This window comes from Physella acuta, unplaced genomic scaffold (genome assembly GCF_028476545.2).
Source record: "Physella acuta isolate Inbredline_101_S28 unplaced genomic scaffold, ASM2847654v3 ptg000039l, whole genome shotgun sequence".
NCBI classification, from domain to species: Eukaryota; Metazoa; Mollusca; class Gastropoda; family Physidae; genus Physella; species Physella acuta.
This window is the reverse complement of record NW_026731559.1, coordinates 230,001-252,841: the sequence shown is the minus strand read 5'-3', so window position 1 is coordinate 252,841 and position 22,841 is coordinate 230,001. Positions and strand designations below refer to the sequence as shown.

Sequence of the window (22,841 nt, the reverse complement as noted above, 5' to 3'; positions counted from 1 at the left end):
AAAATAATAAAAACAAATGTGAATGGTTACATTTTAAATCTTCAATTAATTATTTTTTATTGAAAAAATCAGTGTAAATCACTAAATAAAACATGTGAGTAAGGCTGCAATGACATTCAAGGCAGGGGCGGAACTACAGTGCCGCCAGACCCCGCAATGCGGGGTGGCCCACGCCATTTAGGGGCCCACGGCCGACCATAAAAAAATTGTTATAGTTAAAAAAAAATGTTCTTGCATTTTTGACTTAATGTTTGTTTTGTAAAAAAGATTACCGTAGCTGCGGTTGGATTATCTTTATTCTATAGACACCACCCCTTGGTCATTTTTCCTTCGTTTTTAAACCACTGTGAAAGCCGAGTCCTCTTTCTCCTACAATCAAACTTATCAAAAATAAGCAAACGTTCAAACCACTTCCATTACTTATTTCCCTTTTTCAAATAGTCAAATAGTGATGCTCAGAAGTCTCTTTTTAATAGATTTGTACTAAACAAATTAAAAAGCAATTACTTCTCTTTATTATTATTTGTTTATAAATTACTTATTAAAGAATGACACTGTATAAAAAGAAAATGTTTTTAAAATTAATAAAATAAATACAAAAAAACATAAAAATAAACATGACACGAGACACTATCATTTACAGAAAGCTTTCATGTTTTATATTCTTTTGACCTCTATGATGATAGAGGTCATACGGTAGACATAATATTAAACTGATTTTCACACTGATATATATCTATATATATATATATATCTATATATATATTATATATATATATATATATATATATATATATATATATATATATATATATATATATATATATATATATATATATATATATATATATATATATATATTTATATATATTTATATGGAGGGGGGGGGCCTAAATTTTTTTTTGCGGGGTGGCCCCTTTTTTCTAGTTCCGCCACTGATTCAAGGCTGTTTTTGCAAACACGGATATAATCTTACACAAGATGGCATCCACTGTGAAGGTAATTAAAATTAGTTAAACAGTAATATAGTCAGATTTTATGTATTTTTATTGTTTTTTTTTGTTTGTTATTACACTCACTGTTAAATATATCAACTTTCAAAAAAAGCAAAATTAAATTTAATAAATTTTATGTCATTTTAAACATTTGTAAGAGTTAATGGCTTAACAAATTTGTTAAAGTTCATTCTATATTTCAAATAGTTTTAAGTTATTCAGTTAGTAAATAGATTTATGTACCCATAATTAAACTTGAGTGAATGATGGGGAAGGTGATTCAGTTAGAACACAAGGGGAAATTTAAGTCTAGAGTTGTGGAGGCAAGCAAGACAAAAATGGTCAAAACTAGGTGTAGCTTTGTTGTTTATGCTTCTTAAAACCTAATATAAAATTTAGTATATTAATTTTTTTGTTTATTAAAAAATAATGCAAAGATTTTTTGTTTGTTCAGATGTTGATGAATGCAAGGAAAATATTTGCTCACAGAACTGTAGTAACAGTGTTGGAAGGTTTACCTGTAGTTGTCATCCTGGTTACAAGATAAACAGCAAAGATAATCACAAGTGTGATTGTAAGTTTAAAAACATTAGTAGGATCGAGATTTATCTGCTAGTGGGTTTGAACTCGAGACTTGGTTCGAATTTATCAACCATGAGCTTTTTGCCGACTCAACCACCCCTCCAACACAATTAAGCGTTACGTTTCAACTGGTTATGAGCCATTGAGGCCATTGATTCCGATTTCAGCCTGCTTTTCTTTTTGGATTTGCTTCCATAGCCTTTGTATAACAGTTAAATGTATATGAATGTATGTTGCGAGTGTGTGTAATAATAAGGCGAGATAAAATATAAATATAGGGTGGGTGTGCGCATGCGTGAAAGGAAAGGAAGCGAGAGGTAGAAGGCGGGAAAACAAGAAAGATGACGAAATGAAAGTGGAGTTTATTATGGAGTATATTCTGAATATGTAGATCTAATATTAATAAAATTGTGAAATCTCCAGTAATGTGGTTGGTATTTCCTTTTAGTTTATAACGTGAACCCAGTCACACAAAAAGGCTGTGACACTTTGTCCAACCAAGAACAAACTACAAGGCAGCAGTTGTTTAATTTTGGAGTCGTCTCTCCTAGAAGAGTGGTTGTCCCCAGCTAACGAGCCTCATCTGCCCGAGGGTTCGAACTCGAGACTTTTTCGGTTTAGCAACCATGAGCTTTACCGACTCGACCACGCCGACCCTTTACATGTCTGTAATAGGATTGCCAAATCTGAGGGATTTTTATTGTTTAAAAATATTTTCTAAGTTAGATAGGAAGCGCATTGGCCGACTATTTAGTTTATATGTATCATACGAATATGGACTGACAATAAATATTAGATGAGTATTTTACAATGAAGGTCTATAGTGTGTAATTGCAATAACTGTTCAAATATTATAAATTGAACTTAAACATTGTCCTCAATTGTTGATACATCAAATTGAAAAAATAAATTTCATGAATACATAATTTTTTATTTATTTTATGCCTGCAGATATAGATGAATGTAATAATGGCCAATCTGGCTGTGAGCAGATCTGTTTGAATGTTCCAGGGAGTAGCTACTGTGACTGTTATCCTGGTTATAGATAAAAGGATGACAGAAAGACATGTGAAAAAGATGGTAATTTTAAACATTAAATTTATAAATACAGTAATACTTTGAGATACAAATTTATTCCTTAACCTTGCTAATATGCAAATTAACTCAAAGATAAGAGCGGTTTTACCTAATAAAATTAATTGAAATTTCATGAATCTATTACCCCCCCCCCCCCATGCAATTTGTTTTAAAGTGTTGTTTTTTTTTTATTTTAAAATCATATTTATAAATGATTAATTTAAAAAATAAAATAAAACAAGTACAAAAAAAATAAAATGGTTTTGAAAAGTGCATTTACATTGAATATGATCAGTTTTAACATTCTGTTGCGGTACCACTGTAATTAAAGTAACAAAAAAATAAAGTTGTAATAAAATTAAAGGTTATATTCTTAATAATGTCTTTTTTTTAAAAAAAAGATCATTAATTAAATGGTATACTACCAATTAAGTCTCACATTATGCATCTATATTAAAGTTACTGAATAAAAAATTTTAAAATTTTAGGATAAAACTAAAATCAATCTAGTCATTAATTCTTTAAGACCGTAACGACGCTCCCAGCGGTCGGTCTGCCGGCCTGCCATACCGTAACGACGCTCCCACCGTCCGATAAAATTTTCTCTATTTAATTCGTTGTTTTTCGAAATCCAAGTTTTTAATCGTAAATATAGGTCATGATAACGCTAGAGCGGCCATTTTTCGTTGTATTTACTTCTTGTAGATTTCTCGTTAGATCGATTTTGTATTTTATAGTATTTTTTTTGTAAAACAACTCGAAAAACGGCATTTTTTAACACTGCGGAATGCCGTTTAGCGGCCGCGTCCAAACGTTTACATCGCCGCATTATAAAATTAACAAAAATTAAAGTATTTATACTAAGACTAATCCGATCCATGATTTTTGTAGATAAGTGGACGTACTTTCGTTTTCTATGACTAAGAACTCATGAAAAGTTATTCTTATTATTAATTTTCCCGAAAGAAGCGTAATTTTTGCACTAAAAAATCAACTCTTTATTTTTTCTTCTTTAAAACTAAGTAATTATCTTTCTTCAATAAATAAATAATTTCTTAAAATTTATATCAGTGTGTAGGGTATTCAATTACGATTAATTTTTATCAATAATGTGTGGGGTTTAAATTAACGGGTAAAAAGATATGGTTCATTTAGCCGCAGGGGTACTGAAAAAAAATGAGGGGAAAAAAATAATTCCGGTAAAACGTGAAAATAATTACGGGCTTAAAGAGTTAATTATTATTGTTAATTTTTAAAATTTTATAAATCAAACTAGAGACTAATTGTCAATGAATCTGAAATATTTAGAATTTAGGTCAAAATATTATTCAAATCTTTGAGCTTTACATTTAAAAGACTAAACATTTAATCTGAATATGATATATTTTTGACAAATATATATTTTATATTTTCTAGCAGTGGATCCATACATCAATTCTAATTTAAGCTGCAGTTACGGATGTACAGTTATAAATGGAACAGCTCAATGTTTTTGTAACATTGGCTTTATACTTAGCACTAATAATGTTGTATGCATTGGTGAGCTAGTCTCTTTTTTATCTGTAATTTTTCAATTATTCCAATTATTTCAATTATATATATATGTATATATATATATATATATATATATATATATATATATATATATATATATATATATATATATATATATATATATATATATATATATATATATGTGTGTGTGTGTGTGTGTGAATTTAGCATATTTTAATGAGTGCTTTAAGTATTTTATCAACACCTTTTTGGTACTACTAGCAAAACATTTTCTTAACATATCTATTGACAACTTAACATTTAGTTAATGTGCAAACACAAACATGCAGATACAAGTGATTAAACAAGTCCAAAACAATAAGTTAATTATTATTGTAAACAATACTAATCATAAACGAATTTTAACACCTTTTGTTTTATAAATTTAACCATAACAGCAATGACAAATACATCAAGGAATGAGTGTATCAATTACATTTAAAATTATCAAGAATATGTGGAATGCCTAATGTGAGTATTGTCTATTACATTATTTATTAAATTTAAATTATTTTTAAACAAATGGAAATCTATATTGCATATTTGTTTTATCAAAATCCAGTACTAGATTTCAGGCAGTGAATTAAAATTAGCTTGGACTTAACTGACCTAAAAGACAACACTAACCGTGACAATATGCCTAGGTTAAATAGTCTCAAAAAATGTCACGGATAAAACTTATCAAAATAACTATCATTAATAAATGTGACACTTAGCCATGTATGCTAGAAACAGCCAAAATGCTGCAGCATATTCCAACGTGCATGTTCCACTGGTAGGTTAATGCATGATATGAAACTAAAAGTGACTAAACTAAAATGACCTTTTTTCTCCAATAATGTCTACTATACTGGTTATATATATATATATATATATATATATATATATATATATATATATATATATATATATATATATATATATATATATATATATAACATATATATATATATATATATATATATATATATATATATATATATATATATATATATATATATATATATATATATATATATATATATATATATATATATATATATATATATATATATATATATATATATATATATATATATATATATATATATATATATATATATATATATATATATATATATATATATATATATATATATATATATATATATATACAAGTCCACAGACAACAAGTACGACCAAACCAACTAGTACCACAACCACAATGTTAACCACCACAACTATACCACAAACAACAACTACAAAAACATCAAGTACATCTAAACCAATTACAACTACAACCACAACAAAACCAACTACAACAATAACAACTACAACCACAACCACAACAACAACTAAACTAAAAACAACTGCAACCAAAACAACATCTACAACGAAACCAACAACAACTTCAGTCAAACCAACTTCAACCACAACAAAACCAACTACAACAATTCCAACTAGAACAGCAACTAAACTAACAACAACTTTAACCATACCAACTACAACAAAACCAACTACAACAATACCAGCAACAACAGCAACTAAACTAACAACTAATACAACCATACCAACTACAACAAAACCAACAACAACTCGACCAAAACAACAACAACTACAGTCAAACCAACTACAACCACAACAAAACCAACTACAACAATAACCAACTACAACTAAACCAACAACAACTACCATGAAATCTACTACAACAACAATAAAACCCACTACAATGACAACTAAATTGACAACAACTTTAGTCAAACCAAACACAACTGTAACTAAACTAACAACAACTACAATCATACCAAGTACAACCAAAACAACAACTACAACAAAACAAACAACAACTTCAAGTAAATCAACTACAACCAAAACAAAACAACTGCTACAATTCCAACTACAACAACTACTAAACTAACAACAATTACAACAATACCAACTACAACAAAACCAAAAACAACTACATTAAAACCAATTACAACCACAACTAAACTAACAACATCTACAACCATACCAACTACAACCCAACCAACAACAACTGCAATGAAGACAACAACAACTACAGTCAAACCAACTACAACCACAATAAAACCAACAACAACAATAACTAAACTAATAACAACTACAACCACACCAACTACAACCAAACCAACAACAACTACATTGAAATCAACTACAACAGCAATAAAGCCAACTACAACGACAACTAAATCAACAACAACTTTAGCCAAACCAAACACAACTACAACCAAACCAACAACAACCACAAGGAAAGCAACATAATTTACAACTAAAACTACAGCATACACAACAAAACAAACCACTACTTCAACTACACCAATAAAAGCTATAGGGACAACAACTTCAGCTAAATCAGCTACAGCTACAACCAGACCAACAAGTACAACCAAACCAATGACAACTACAACCAAATCTATTTAAAAAACCAAACTCCCTAAGAAGCTTACCAAGGTAAATCGAAAAGGCTGGTATATTTTAAGCACTATTATTTAGTTTCAGGTGTGTGTTTAAATGCTAATTTTTAAAATTGTTAACCAGTGTCAAATTAATAAACATCATTTAAAATATATAATAAAAATGTAACCAAAAACAAATCTCCTTACAGTTCTAAATGAACTAACAATGGCTTTTTTCTCAAAAAAATATGCTGCATCAAATTTTGCTTTAAAAGTTGTCAAAAACTGTCACTGTAGTTATGACTTAGCTAGTAATATCTTCTAATAATCTAATTGAATAATTTTTAACATTACTTCTACCATTTACTATCAGTAATACATAAAACTTTCATGGTTCGCATTATGAAATCTTATTTAAAAACATTATGCTATCATTTATAACAAATAGTTAAAATTAATATCAATATATATATATATATATATATATATATATATATATATATATATATATATATATATATATTACTTTCAACATTTTTTACATGCAATAAAGAAATGTGTCACATTACATAGTTTTTTATATCCTATCTGAATTTATGATTTTCTTAAATGCAGATTTAAAAAAAAAAATATTTTCTTAAAATTTGCATTATTTATTACCTGAGGTAATGTCTTTCAGTTGTTAATGAAATATTATAAATGATTTATTTTCACTGTTTAATCATTTACGAAACTACATTTGTAAAGGATGGAATAGTAAATGCCATTTAAAAATGTTTAAGGAAAATGATTATGAAAGAAAATAAACTGTGGACTTGTTTAAATTTAAATGCTACTGTTGCTCTAGAATAAGTTCCATTTTGATGTATATTTTAGCTAAAATTGTTTTTTAATATTATTATTAATTTCAGCAGAATAGTTGAATGCTAGCTAAATTGGTAATTGGTGTATGAGATTTGTGTTTTGTTTTTCTCTACAGGGGTCATCCATAAATGACGTTACGCTTTTCTTTCCCCCCCCCCCTGCTCATGTCACACGTCATCGTCACAAAAAGCCAGACCACCCCCTAAAATGACGTCACACCTCAGCAGAGGCGTATCCAGGTTTTCGTTGTAGGGGGAGCGAAAAGAGCAAAAAAAAAGGCGCCGAATTTTCAACGCGTTCTATATATATATATATATATATATATATATATATATATATATATATATATATATATATATATATATATATATATATATATATATATATAATTACACAATGTAGGCCGACAAAGCAAAAATTATATCAATCTAAACATATATATATATATATATATATATATATATATATATATATATATATATATATATATATATATATATATATATATATATATATATATATATATATATATATATATATATATACACTACAACCAAAAACAATGAACGTAACACAATCTGTTTTGTAATTCTTGTAAACAAATTTCTTACATAATCATTCCTGGGAAATTATTTAAGACAAGTGTAATAGGGGAAATAATCACTCTCTTAATATAAATATGTATATATCTACACATTTAATTATAAATGTCAAAACAAATAAATAATTACCGTAGAATATAATGAAATTGTTTAACACTATTCGTCTTTACAACATGTTTTTGTCTATAATCATATGACAGCATAATGAAAGTTTTTAATATCAGAGTTGGTATAAAACCACGCTTTTCGATATAATAGCAAAATATTCGGAATAAAAGCCTACATTTAATTAAATATCCGTCTTTTAGTTCAGATCATATATTTTTAAATAACTACTGCTTTAAAGATCGTTTTTTAACATAGTGATAGCTATGGGTTAGATCACTGTATTGATCACACACCTTTTTACTGGTAATTGCGAAAACAATATTCACAGAGTTTTACGTTTAAAAAGCTAATTTTTTTGGCGGCTTGGTACTTTGGTACATCACTACGCGTTTTTCTACATGTACTTAACAGACAAGTTCGGGGTGGGTTGGGGGGGGGTTCAACTTCATTCACCACTGTCCGGTGACTTTAGGTCAATTATCCAACCCAGTGTATACCTAGGTGTGACATTAATGTCACTCTACACAATTGTGGTGGTGAGGTGTGTGTGTGGGGGGGGGGGGGGGGAGATAACCAACTCAGAGTGAACATAGAGTCAGTTTTTAGATGACTGTTCTAAAGATACATATATATTATACAAATATATATTACAGAAATAGATTTAAATAAGTAGCAGTGGTATTATGACAATATTTTTTTTTACAGAGGGGTCCATGGGGGAGGGGGGTTGTAACTGTTTCATATAATTTGTAATCGTAATCACTATCTCCCAAACTGTAAGAATACTACTACTTCATCGTGATGACGTTGTTGACCTTGTCAAAATTTTTCCACCAATGCACAGTTTGCACATCAGTAAATTAAAATAGAGGTGCCACATCAGTTGTTTTTGTTTCTGTATTGTAATTGTTAAAAAATTAATCACACGATTCAAACTGTATATATATAAAGTAATTATGTGTGAAGTTTTATGTATAACATTTTCTAATTCAATTATTCGTAAGCAAATACATTATACAGTTGCCTTAAATGTAACACCCCTCTTGCCAAGTGGTACTACCCGTAGAGGTTTTTTAGAATTTTTAGAATGGCAAACTGATGCAGCTGTTAATACGTGTTGTAAACGTAAACACTACTAGACTAGTACAATAATGTTTAAATGCTGCATGAAAAGAAATCTTGTGATTTACATAGATGTGCCGACCAAAAATATTTTTTTAACAAATATCATTGTTTAAAACTTTGAGTTTAAAAGTTTCCAAAAAGGCGCCACTTTGCTGAAAATTGCAAGAGGGGGAGCGGACGCTCCCCCTGCTCCCCCCCCCCCTGCGTACGCTACTGCACCTCAGCCTACAACCCCCCCCCCCCTCAAAATCGCAGTTGAATTTTTTTTTAAACATCTATATTTTTCTAAAATCTTGTTGAACTATGTCAAAATAGAGTATTTTAATCAATTCCTATTTCAATTTATTAAAACGGTTTTCTAAAACGCGAAATAGCGTCTACAATTCTTTTCCTAACATTGTTTTTTATAATGCAAACGTGTGACGTCGCACCATCTGACCCCCCCCCCCCCCTCCACCTCATCACAAACCGTCACAAAATTACGGACCCCCCCTTCCTCCCTACGAGTGTGACGTCATTTATGGATGACCCCATAGTGTTTTGCAGTTTATGTGTATTCATTTATTATTACATATGAAGCCATACATCGTATAATGAATTACATCGTGTTTTAAAATAGTAATTATTGGACTATAATGAAATTTCTAAAACATCGCTTTGTTTATTTTAATATATTATAATTTAAATTTAATGCCTATCGTATTAAATTAATTATACTTTATCTTCCACTTCTGTAGATCAACAAAGACATTACTTTATTTACTGCTAGGCAATTATCTAGTTAAAATATCATTCACCTTTGTATGTGTCATTCATCATCACGTACGCTGCTATTTTAAATTAAAGCACACGCAAATATTATTCCAACTAAAACCTTTTTTTTTCTTTATTTGTTGTGTTGAAGGTTTCCATTTGCCATTGTATTATTTACTGTAATGTAAGGTTTTTATTGGTACTCTCACTTTAAGTAAAACCCCTTATCCCGCATGGACGTCATAAATTAATGTCCTAAAGCAGGGGTCTCCAAACTTTTCAGTCCGAGGGCCGCATTAACTATCAAATTTTAGTTCAGGGGCCAGTTTCTTCCTGGCATGTCTTTTATTTTTCTGGTCAAAGTTCCTCAGCCATCACCAACAAACGTTTTTTTCCGTGGACAAAATATCTCCGCGGGCCGGATAAGAGGACCTCGCGGGCTGCATACGGCCCGCGGGCCGTAGTTTGGAGACCCCTGTCCTAAAGAGATTGGGTGGAAGTTAGGGACAAGGACAAAGAACAGGGATTTATTTAGGGTTAAAAGACAATAATGGGTGGTTGTAATGGGATATTGGCTGCCGGTAAAAAAAAACCTGGATATAAACCCCCTGGATATAAACCCCCGACTGAGGTTTATATAAGGAAATAATAACGATGATGAGAACCAAAAAAAATTAATTATAGTAATGTAATTTTTAACGACTAAAAAAAGTTTCTACATAAAAGTATACTATTAGAAAGTCAAGGTGTGGCCTTAGTCGTATTAAATAAAAAAAATCGCGCATCGACAACACCTTAGAAATAGGTCATCCATCTTTTGGAGCCGTGCGGATCAAAGCAACACATTTTTAACAATACAAAAGATGTGAGAGATTCACCGACGGATGCTTGATTCATATCCACCTTGGCACACAGAAGCATGGTATAAATATAACATCAAATGTATTTCTCCACAAATCGTATAACTTCTATTATGATTGACCTTATCAAACAGGCAAAATCGCTCCAAGAGGTTTATTATACACAGATGAATTCAGGTCACTGGTTACGAAAACAGAAAAAAAAATTTTGAAAGCAGCGCTCGAATTTAAACAGCTGTTAAAAATTTTAATAAGCCCATTATTATTGAGTATTTGAGAGGCATCGCGTACAATATCTCTTTTTTATGTTTAATAAAATACTGTTTTTTCTAAAGTTTGTTTTGTTTTTAATTATTAATTTTGTTTCTCGTCATATTTTTGTTTTTTCTTTATATAAACCTCGATTGTTTTTTTTTGTGTCCAGGGAATTTATATCGCCGGGGGTTTAAGTCGAAGGGGTTTAAATCGATGGTTTAGGTCCAGGGGTTTATTGTCCAGCGGGTTTTTGAACGGACACCTGGGATATTGGATTGTTGTCCCTTTGCAGCAGATAGACCATTTGCGAGCTGGAAACTGGGTCTAGTTTATATCTTAAGCAGAAACTGTGTTTTATTTTATTTTGAGTGCTTTTAAAGATTGTTATCATAAAGGTGTTTTTAATTACCTTTGAGAGGAAGGGAAATCGTTGTACTTTAACACGCAGATATGGAAAAAAAGCAGCCCAAAGTTCAAGCACATCCGTAAAATAGTTTAAATATGACGGACTGGTTGGTGCAAAGAATATATATAAATATTTTATTTCTTCCTGTGAAGGAAAAAAGAACATATTTAACTACAGCAAACCGACTTTGTTATATGATGTTGCTTCTAGGGAAATGTACCTTAAGGAATATTATTAGCTTATAGAAAATAAATTCGAATCCCCCCCCCCCCCATTTTTATTAGCATGTTTAAATCAGGTTTCTGTTAGAATAGGATGAAAGTAGGGTAAGAGTTAAATCGGGTTATTCTAGACCTAGATGTGACTAATAAATTCACAAACTGTAGAATTCTAGAGCAAGATTTCGTTACGGTATATTACATTAATATTACCGAGTTAAATAAAGCCTGGGTTTCTTTTAGATATTTTGTCAAGGGGAAGGGGAGTACTAGAAATTTCTGGTTGAATTATATGTTTTCTTTTGTTTTTTCGTGAGACGGTGGACATGCTTGTGAGGGGGTGGGCGTCAATGTTTCACTTGAGAGATATTTAAAAGAAAAGAAAAACTGAATAAAACGTCGTAGTAAAAGATTCCCTAAGGTGAGAAATATGAAAGAGACGAAAACTACCGGCGCTGATCTGTAGAAAAGACGTAGACCCTGCTTAAACTTTGCTGGAGCTTTACCTGCCAACGCTACTGGGCTACAGTACAACATTAGCGCACACAGCATTAAAGAAGTTTTATAATTTTGATCATCTATATATGACGTCACGCCTATTTACGTATTTTTACGTCCATCCTCCCCTCCGTGACAAATTGTCACAAAAAGCCAGACCTCCCCCCCTTCAAACAAAAATGACGTCATACTTCAGCCAACAACTCCCCTCAAAATTGTAGTGTAAAAATTTATTGTTGTTTCTAAAAATTCTGATTGATCTCGATCCACATAGATTTTTTAATTGTTAAAATTAGTTTTCTAACATAACTTTCTTATAATGCAAAAGTGAGACTTCACACAATCTGACCCCCCCCCCCCCTCCGTATCACACACCGTCATTACGGACCTCCATTATCCACCCCCACTCCCCAATAACAAACATTTCTGATTGTAAGATAAAATAGTTACGTTTTCCATCAATGCTTTTAAAAAAACCCATTAAAAATAAATTTAAAAATTTCCTAGCTATACGTCGACTTTAAGTCTTCTAAATTTACACTTGGTGACTGAGATAAGTTTCCCTGGGCATCGACGCATGACTTAACACCCCCAGTCATTCAAATGTGGGGCTGCGGGTTGAACATAAAATATCATAAGGAAAAGTGTGGGAAAGACGGACGTGGAATATTACAGGGTTGTGCCCTCGTCAATTCACTTCCTGCAGCTTGGCTGTAATTACACTTATGTCGGTACAATGAGATTTTATTTTAGTTTACAGAAAACACGATAAATTTAGCTAAGTCATTGAAATAATATAAAATAATATAAAAATTAAAATGAAAAGTTATAGGAATACAGTACTTATTTTTTGACTCAAACAAGGGCTTCAACGATACACAAAAGGGAGGGTACCTGTCGTTCCAGCACACACAACACACACACACACACACAAGCCGGGGACATGTAAGGGACGTAACAATTAGATGTTTTTGTTAATGTTCTGATTTAAACAGGTTTTTACACAGTACATAGCTACAACAAAATAAATTAAAATAAACGACATGCTTATTTCTGGTATTTTCTAATATTCAATTAGGCATGTTAGGTTGTCGTCGTTTTAATCGTGTAAATTAAACGGGTATGTAAGGGGTCGGCGTGGTCGAGTCGGTAAAGCTCATGGTTGCTAAACTGAAAAATCTCGTGTACGAACCCTCGAGCAGATGAGGCTCTAAAATTAAACAACTGCTGCATTGTAGTATGTTCTTGGTTGGACATAGACTATGGAAGCAAATCCAAAAAGAAAAGCTGGCTGAAAATCAAAGTCATTGTAACAATGGGGATCCCTTCCAATACCAAAACCGCTAATCAGATTAAACGGGAAAATACCAGCTCGTAATATGCTTTAAAGGCGGTTGGTCATAGTGCAGACCACACTATCCCTCGATATGCCGAAATCATTTTAACAGGTTAACTCTACTTCACCTGCCCGATTGACAGCAAGGTACGAAATATAACTTTTACTTACTATTATTTGTATTGATTATTAATATTTATTAACATTAATCTGGTAAACCAATGCTAAATTAAAAAAAAAACTAGCTTATTTGCATATAAACGTTTTTGTGTTATACACAGAGTTTCTTCCAGGCACCTCTTCGGGGGGGGGGGGGCTTTGCACCCCCCCCCCCCCTCGAAAAAATTCTACCGCCCCCCCCCCCCCCCCCCGAACGAAACGAAATGTATATAATTTATATAGAAAATATATACTTTTAATAGTGTCCGCCCCCCCCCCCTCCAAAGAAAGTCAACCCCCCAGAAAATTTCTAGTGCCCCCCCCCCCCGGAGAAAAAAGTCTGGAAGAAACACTGGTTATACCCAACGAATGAATGTCATGTCTGGAATCGAAAACTTCCTGGTGTCTGGCACATGATCAAGTCACAAGGGGGCACGCTTGGTTAACTATCCGTATCGAATGTATTTTAATGCTCTAGGTGTGTCAGCTCAATAGTTATGTTTCTATAATTAGGATAATCATCAAGCTTAACGTACGTATTTGTTATTTAGCCGATCCTTATATAACTGTTTTAATGATTTTACGATTAGGCTATTTTTCTTGACACAAAAAGATCAGTTTCATATACGTTTTAATCTTGCTGGTATGATAAAAGGAAGCAACTGTAATATCTTTACCTTAATCTACATAAAATGATTTTAAAAGAAGCGATGCATTTCACAGTAAGTATGTTGTTAGATTGTATATGTGTGGAAAGCTAGAACTAAAGAAGCCCAAATTTATTTTTGTGAACAATATTACAGTCATTTTTTTCACTTTTTCTCATATCCTTAGCTTCGGGTATAACGGCTTTCCATTACGTCTTGCATATAATCATTCGTACGTCATGTTTGAAATATGTATTATTGCATTTGATTATTTCTCATTCTCGTGCCTTATATTTCTAATTGTATATGATTTTTTCTAATCAGAGGTGTAGCGACCCATTTTGGCGCCCGGGGCGGGGGGGGGGGGGCGAACTATCGATTTTGCGCCCCCACCCATTTATATATAGATATTGACGTTAGCGAAAAAGCCGTCCCCCACCCCCAACCCTCCATTAATTTGAAGAGGTGGGAGCTTTTTACCAATCACATTTAATTAGGTGTCACACAAATTGCTGTAGACAACATTGAAATCAATCAGCAAAGTCACGTGGTAGTCCATTGTTTCAACTTAGACCAGTATTTTGGTGTTACCGAACCCCACGAGATTTATATGCATATTCGCCGAACCCTTCGTAATACTTTTATCATCCGCACTGACAGAATCCAATCATAAATCATGTGTGTCGGGTGTGGGTTTTGACTTCCGCCGAACCGATGGGGTTCGATTGATATAGATCCCATGTAACAAACCATTGACTTATACCAGAGGTCGGCAACCTGCAGCCCGCGAGCCGCATGCGGCTCTTTTTTGTGTAAATATGCAGCTCTCCAGTTCAGGGGCGGAACTACAGTGCCGCCAGACCCCGCAATGCGGGGGGGCCCAGACCGAATGGGGGCCCAAAAATCCTGGCTAAATTATTTTAAAAAAAAATGTAAAAAAAAAATTAAAACAAAATTTTTTTTTTAAAAATTAGGTGGAGGTCGAGTTATCTTTCTTCTACAGTTACAAAAAAACACGATAGTCGGCAAACGTCTTTGAGAAAAATGCACAGACAATAGCTCGAGAGACCGCCAGACATATAGACAACTTCAAAGACGTAGCCTACCTTTTTACTTTTAGTGGCGTCGATTAGGAGAACAAAAAAGGATTGTTATATTGTTTACATATATATATATATATATATATATATATATATATATATATATATATATATATATATATATATATATATATATATATATATATATATATGATTGTGTGTTTAAACTACTGGCCTGGACTCTACAAAAAATATAATTATTTATTTCGATGTCATACATTTATAATTGCGTTCATTTTTACTTTAACAACTGTATCAATAAACTTGTGAAAGTTTAAGTTATCTCCCTTTAGCGAAGCATCTGAAGTTTTTGCCGGCACGCTTTGAAATCGGGCTGGGGAAATGTTGCGGCGACTATTCTGGTCTTCTAGACGACCGGAAAAAGTCGGCACTATTGATGTAGATGTTTATCGGCACTTTCTAGTCCCCTTCCCTTGAACCTTCCCAACTCTCACCCCTCCCCCCTCACCCCCCTCTCACCCCTACCCCTCACCTCTACCCCTCACCACACCCTTACTCTTACAATAAGATGTAATGCATAGATTAACGAACCGTCTATGAACTACTGAACTGTAAACTGACCACTTCTGCACATTTTGTTAAAGACACTAGTCAGTAGTTGTTCATTTACCTGATGAAGTATTTTGTTGATGAGTCTAATTCACACAACAAGGAAGGTAAGGCTCGTCTTTATATTATTAATTGTTTTAGTTTTATAATTAGTACACGTATTAATTGAACATTAGTTATTAACACTAAATACATTAAAGTTAATCAAATTTAGGATACAATGATCTAGCTTTTAAGCCTAAAAACAACCAAAAGATCTATATCACCTTTGAATGTATTAATGTTTAATTTCATGTTTAGCCCGTAACGGGGAGGGGTTATATTCGGTTATAATATGGGTGGGTCTTTGGCAGTGTTTCTTCCAGACTTTTTTCTTCGGGGGGGGGGGGCACTTGAAATTTTCGGAGGGGGGGGGGGGGGGCGGGCACTGTTAAAAGTATATATTTTCTATATAAATTATATAAATTTAATTTCTTTCGGGGGGGGGGGGGGGTGCGGACCGCACCGGGTGACACCATTTAGGGGGGTGACACCAAGGCAAAAAATAGCAAAATATATAGAGAAAAACTCGAGGGGGGGTGCAAATCGAAAGTTTGAGGGGGGGGGGGGGGGTGCAAATCGAAAACTTGAGGGGGGGGGGTGCAAATCGAAAACTTGAGGGGGGGGGGGGTGCAAATCGAAAATTTGAAAGTTTGTCCCTGGGAAGGGTCTCTATGCCTCTGGGGGGGGGGGGGGGTGACACCATTAAGTGCCGCACCGGGTGACACCCGACCTCGCTACGCCACTGCACCCGATATATATATATATATATATATACATATATATACATATAGATATATATATATATATAGGGGCCTAAAAAATTTTTTTGCGGGGGGGCCATTTTTTTCTAGTTCCGCCACTGCTCCAGTTCCATAATAATTATATTATCTTTTTCAATACACAATAAGTTTTATACTGTAAAAACAAAGATAACTTTTAACAAAATGAAAAACAAAGAGAATAGGTGGAGTAAAACGTATATGGACAGCTGACAGTCGCTGTGCGTTAGCACTTTTCGTTTCTTTGAGACTTTTATCTCCAGGATGGTCGTACTAAAATTTCCAGGAAGGGGGGTGGGGCGGCCATCGTTAAAGGTATATATTTTCCAAATGAATTCTATTTCTATCGGGGGGAGGGAAACCCCTTTTACCCCGCCCCTCATAACATGCCCGGAAGAGGCTCTGGGTATTGGGCCCAGCCCCACTACTGTGCTGTGGCCAACGCCGTGGCAATGGCTCCATGCTTTCAATTACCGAAGTGCATAAAAATGATAGTGGCTCTTTAAAAATTTGGAAATTTTGTACATTTTATTTTTTGGCTCTTCCGTCTCAATACTGTGTAAAATTACGTTATACATCTCAGAATGAGCTTTTTTTAAACCGACTTTCTCGCCCTACACAACACAAGCTACGCCTCTACTTCTTATGTCACGTGGTTCATATCACTTATGATATTTAAATGTTATTACAAGTAAAAACATCACAGCAATGACATAAGATTCCTTTATGTTAAAACTTGATCTACTTCCCTGTTGCCTCCCCTTTACAAACTGGTAAATACGCTGGTTCCGACTGGCTAGGCTTCAGGTATCCCGTGGGTAACCCAATGTTTTTAAATAGCGTGTTTGTTATATGATTACCGTTGACGCTTGAACAAGATTTGTGCTCGTGGGAAATATTATTCTGTTTTGTGTTTGTGGCAGAAGTTTAGAAAAGTCTCTCATTAAAATAAATTACAGTGTAATCATTTTGATTGATTTACAGGTAAATTAAAAGCATGAAACTATTATAGACAATACGTATTTTGGCTATGGTATGTTATATTAAATTATCGCCGAGGAGTTTATATTTAAATATGTCTTTCTGAGAATCAGTTTACAAAACTTAATTTTCTTCGACATTAGATGCTGGTGACATAGATAGTTCTCCTGAATGTAAAAAAAAATGAAGTTTACAGCCATTCTGTGTGTTACTATATGTATATTTGGAGTGATATGTGCTTTGGAAAGAAACGAAACAAATAGTGGTAAGAATTGTATACGTGTACGTTTGTTTTTGTGCGTATTTATGTTAGAGATAGTGTGTATATATGTGTGTTGTTTAGCCTACTCATCTTACTTTTCAAATAACATTTGTAAATTAAAAAAAAACATGCTGTTAATATATAGATTATACAACACTGTCCTAAACAACAATGATGATCATTATTTGCCTTTTTTATTTTTTCTAGAATATAATAATGATTTCGACGATAAGAACATTTCAGCAAGTAATATTGAGGCGCTAAAGGATCTTTTAATGAAAGATATAGAAGAAGAATTCAAAAACGATTTCTTGATTCAAACAAATACAAACATCAGTGACATGATTGACGAAGATGACTGGGATATGGAAACAGGGGAAACAACTGTAAACGCTACAGGTGATTTTCAAAAGCTGCTTTAGCTTTATAATCTTTTTTTTTTGGTGCCGAATAGAATCTGGTAACCTGCGAACACACTCACACACTCACACATAAACAGACAGACAAACAGACACAGACAGACAGACAAGCGGACGGATGGACGGACGGACGGACACACACACACTCACAGATACACACACAGACACACAGACAAACAGACACACAGACACACCGACACACACACCGACACACACACACAGTAAACCCCAGTGCACAATTTCTCACGCAAGCGTTAATGCACTTCTAATTAGACTTAATATTCGTTGTTTTCAGTTTTAATGCAGAATGAAAGTATTAGCAATTCAAGCATAGAACTAGGAAACCAACACCTACTCTATGGGAACCTGTCCGTCCTTTTAGAAGAGGCAGCGAGCACCACAGAAGAGAAAACAGGTTCAGATAAAAGTTGTTCTTTTTTTATTTGAATTTAAATGAAACTCCGCCAGTATCCTTTCAAAAGGTGTTTTTTTCTCAAGAATTCAAATAAACGGTGTGCTTATAGCACAATATCAAGTGTCTTAATTTGTCTGCTTCTGTGTAACAATATAGGAACCTATATATGTATATTTTAACGATTGTATTTATTACGTTTTTTATTCATTCAAAATTAATTATGTTATAACTGTTTCTTATGTAGTTATAAACGCGAATGAAAGTAAGAGCAAAGAAATTACAGGTATTGGAAACCAGCAACTGCATGAGGATTTTACAGAAACGATGAACACCACTTTAAACAATACAGGTAAGATCAGATGGAATGTTCTTTCTATGGGGTATACTGTAGCTTTGGTATCTAATTTATGTTCAGTTAGACCAGGGGTCTCCAAACTACGGCCCGTGGGCCGGATGTGGCCCGCGAAGTCCTATCATCCGGCCCGCGGAGATCTTTTTGTCCAAGGAAAAATCGTTTGTTGGGGATGGCTGAGGAACTTTGCTTAGAAAAATCAAAGACATACCTGGAAGAAACTGGCCCCCGAACTGAAATTTGATAGTTAATGCGGCCCTCGGACCGAAAAGTTTGGAGACCCATGAGTTAGACTGATATATTGTCTTGAAAATAAACAAGTGCACCAATTAAAATTTGAACATTTCTTATATTCACACTTTTTATTATCACACTATTAATCACACGCTATTTCTATTACTGACATTTAAAACGAAACATATTAAAAACTGAGATGTTTCATTTTAAAATTTAAAAACAACTTGAGTCTTTATTTTTATAAAACCTGCCAAGCAAAAAAAATGACTTACGGTTTTGGGAATGATTCCGTGACCTAGAGAAAAAAAACCCATGTGCTGGAACCGTGTTCTTATCGTCATGCACCAGATACAGTAAGTCTAGTATATTATATGTCGTGACGTGATCAAATTTCACCTTTAAGTTCTGAATAACATTACCAATGTCAAGTTCTGCCAGGGTGCGATAAAAGAAAAAAATACACACAGCGTTAGATTAAAATATCAAAACGTTTGTGCTTTCTTGAATTAACCTAATAAAGAATGCAGTATTTTCTGACGGTCAATTAGGCAGGTGAATTAGAGCTAACCTGTCTTTTTTATCTCGACATACAAAATCAATAGCGTGTGATCTAAATTTTTATCAATTTCCATTGCCTTTAAAAACTTCAGTAACGCATCCATTCGAGTTAAGCGGACTATCGGGCAAACCTACATACTAGAGTTAGGTAAATCGAGTCGAGTAGTTTAGGTAAGCCTTCGTAACGCTGTAATGTTTTCCATTTAATATTGTGTGTATTTATAGTTGATTTAACCCATATTATCCCAAGGTCTCAAATTTTTATAATTTTTTGATATGGTTTAGCTTTTGGGCACTGAATGAAAGAATGACTATAGATTTTTTTTTAAATCAATACTTTTTTAAATATCGAATTTTTTTAAAAACGTCCCATAAATGGGACGCTAGTAACGAACGGCCCCATGTACATTTATTGAAAAATAAAATCATTTATCACGAAATATGGCTAATCACGCAAAAATTAAGCTGTATACTGATTTTGTATTGTTAGACCAATGATTACATTGTTTAGGACAGCTAAAAATACTGATAATGATCAATTGGATTAGCCATACCATGGTCTAAAATGCAGAAATTATGTTCAAAAGTCTAGTTTTCTTTCAATCTAGCATCCATCAAAGTGAATAACACTTGGAAATAAGTAAAGCTGTGACTAGTACATCTAATTATACACACATGATCACAAATATTGTTATTATTCACCGAAACTGTAATATAATTAAATATAAATAATTGATTTTTTGGGGAGCGTACTTGAAATTTTCAGGGATGGGGACTTAAATTTCAGGGGAAGGGTGGACATTTGTAAAAGTATGTATTGTATATAAATTCCATTTCGTTCTGGGCGCAGAGCCACTCCCCCCCCCCCCTCCTCCGAAATGATGCCTGAAAGAAACTCTGACCTCAGTGAATTTGCAAAAGACGATCCGGTCTAGTCCCAGATGTCATCCAGCCATCTTCTCTTTTGTTACCCTCGCTATTCCCCCCCCCCCCCATCACAGGTGTACATTAGGACATCAGACATCTTATTTCTACGGCACGGATCCGTCTCTGGGGGCTTGTATTGAGTGTTCATGGCTCTCATCCATGTATCCACCTCATTATTCGAACAGCTCCCAATATAACACCAGGAATCTCCTTAAAAAGTTAACAAAGTAAAACTGGTATCGGGAACCTTTGGAGGGGAATATTATTGGGGCATGACAACAGTACACAGCTAATTCACATTTCTGCTATATGTAGCTTAAGCTCTCTTATATGAAGAGTCTTTCCATCTGTTATTAACCAACCCCCATGACTGAATCATTTCACCTAAATCGTGGCCATTGTTATTATTCTGGTTTTTTATAATTTTAATATCACGCGCTAGTAAATTTAAGCAATACTAAATTAGTTTATATTCAATGGTATTAAATACTTAGGTAAGTGTAATTCTGAAAACTTAAAAATAAAATGTAAGTTTTTCAATATTTGCAATTTTTTAATACAATAATATATAAGAAAATATAGCTCAATGCCATAATTAAATATCTATAAATACCACTTAACACCCCAAAGTCAACAGTTAACAAAGTCAACAATTGTTTAACCATAAATAACCATTTAACATAAACATTTGCATCTGTGTTTCTCGCTAGAGACCAATAAATGTGACGTTTGTGTAACAAACTACATGGGGCCATTCGTTGCTAGCGCCCCACTTATGGGACGCTTGTTGTACACTTGATATAACGAAGTAGTAAAAAAAATTGTTACTCTTAAATTTTTATCAGATAGAAATATGGTACTGCTACAAGTTTCAAATGTATTTTGCACTTAAAATGTTAATATTTTAGAAGATATGCATTTTCCTGTGCGCATGTTTTCTTTTTTCCGCCATTTTGACAAGTCCTGCGAATCCGGCACTTTAAAATTTTTCTAAATTAATTTTTTTCACAAAACACACACAAATTCAATAGTCTAGCCATTTTCAAATACAATGAAACATAATTTGTGTTTTAACTAGTTTTTAATAAATTTTAGCAATTTTTTTTACAAGCGTCCCATAAGTGGGACGCTAGCAGAATATGGATTAATTAAGTACGTAAAGCTGTGAGCGAGCACATGTAGACAAATCCTAAAACAGCATGCCCCTACCAAGTTTAAATTACAGCTGTTCATTCATGTATCTATAAAAGCGTTGTATTACCCTATTTGTAAATCTTATTAAAACAGAAACGTATCGGCCACTTTGCTGCATAAGAGTTATTTGACATACACACACATACATCAATAAATATATAGGGACATAAAAAATAACGCTAACATTTCTATATAAACGAACGAATGCATTTATAATGTGTGTAAAGTTTTTTTTCGATTACACAGAGACGTAGCGAGGGGGCGGGGGGGGGGGGTACATATGTCCCCGGGCGCCAAAATGCGTCGAATAAACAAATTAAAATGTCATTTTAGCTGCATTGTTGTATTATAAATAGCTTAAGCGGGGTAGGGGTGTAAATCGAAAGTTTGAGGGAGGGGGTGCAAATCCCGAGGGGGGGGGGGGGGGGGCACCAAATTGAAAGTTTGTCCCCGGGCGCCGGGAAGGGTCGCTATGCCTCTGCGATTACAAGCCACCTAGCATAAATATATATAAACAACAGTAAAGGCTATTGTAACACATAAAAGGTGTAACCATCTAAGGGTCATAAT

At 33.4% G+C, this 22,841-nt stretch overlaps 1 protein-coding gene across 1 annotated transcript in view; it reads left to right on the top strand.

The window, feature by feature from the left end:
- The first annotated feature begins 14,308 nt into the window (after positions 1-14,308).
- Positions 14,309-22,841, top strand: part of LOC131943795 (uncharacterized) — a 42,898-nt gene continuing 34,365 nt past the window's right edge. The window contains exons 1-5 of the mRNA XM_059304077.1: positions 14,309-14,320; positions 18,051-18,172; positions 18,377-18,568; positions 18,884-19,003; positions 19,248-19,352. Coding sequence (XP_059160060.1) covers positions 18,091-18,172; positions 18,377-18,568; positions 18,884-19,003; positions 19,248-19,352 — 499 coding nt within the window. The 5' untranslated portion in view covers positions 14,309-14,320; positions 18,051-18,090. The remainder of the gene's footprint in view (positions 14,321-18,050; positions 18,173-18,376; positions 18,569-18,883; positions 19,004-19,247; positions 19,353-22,841) is intronic.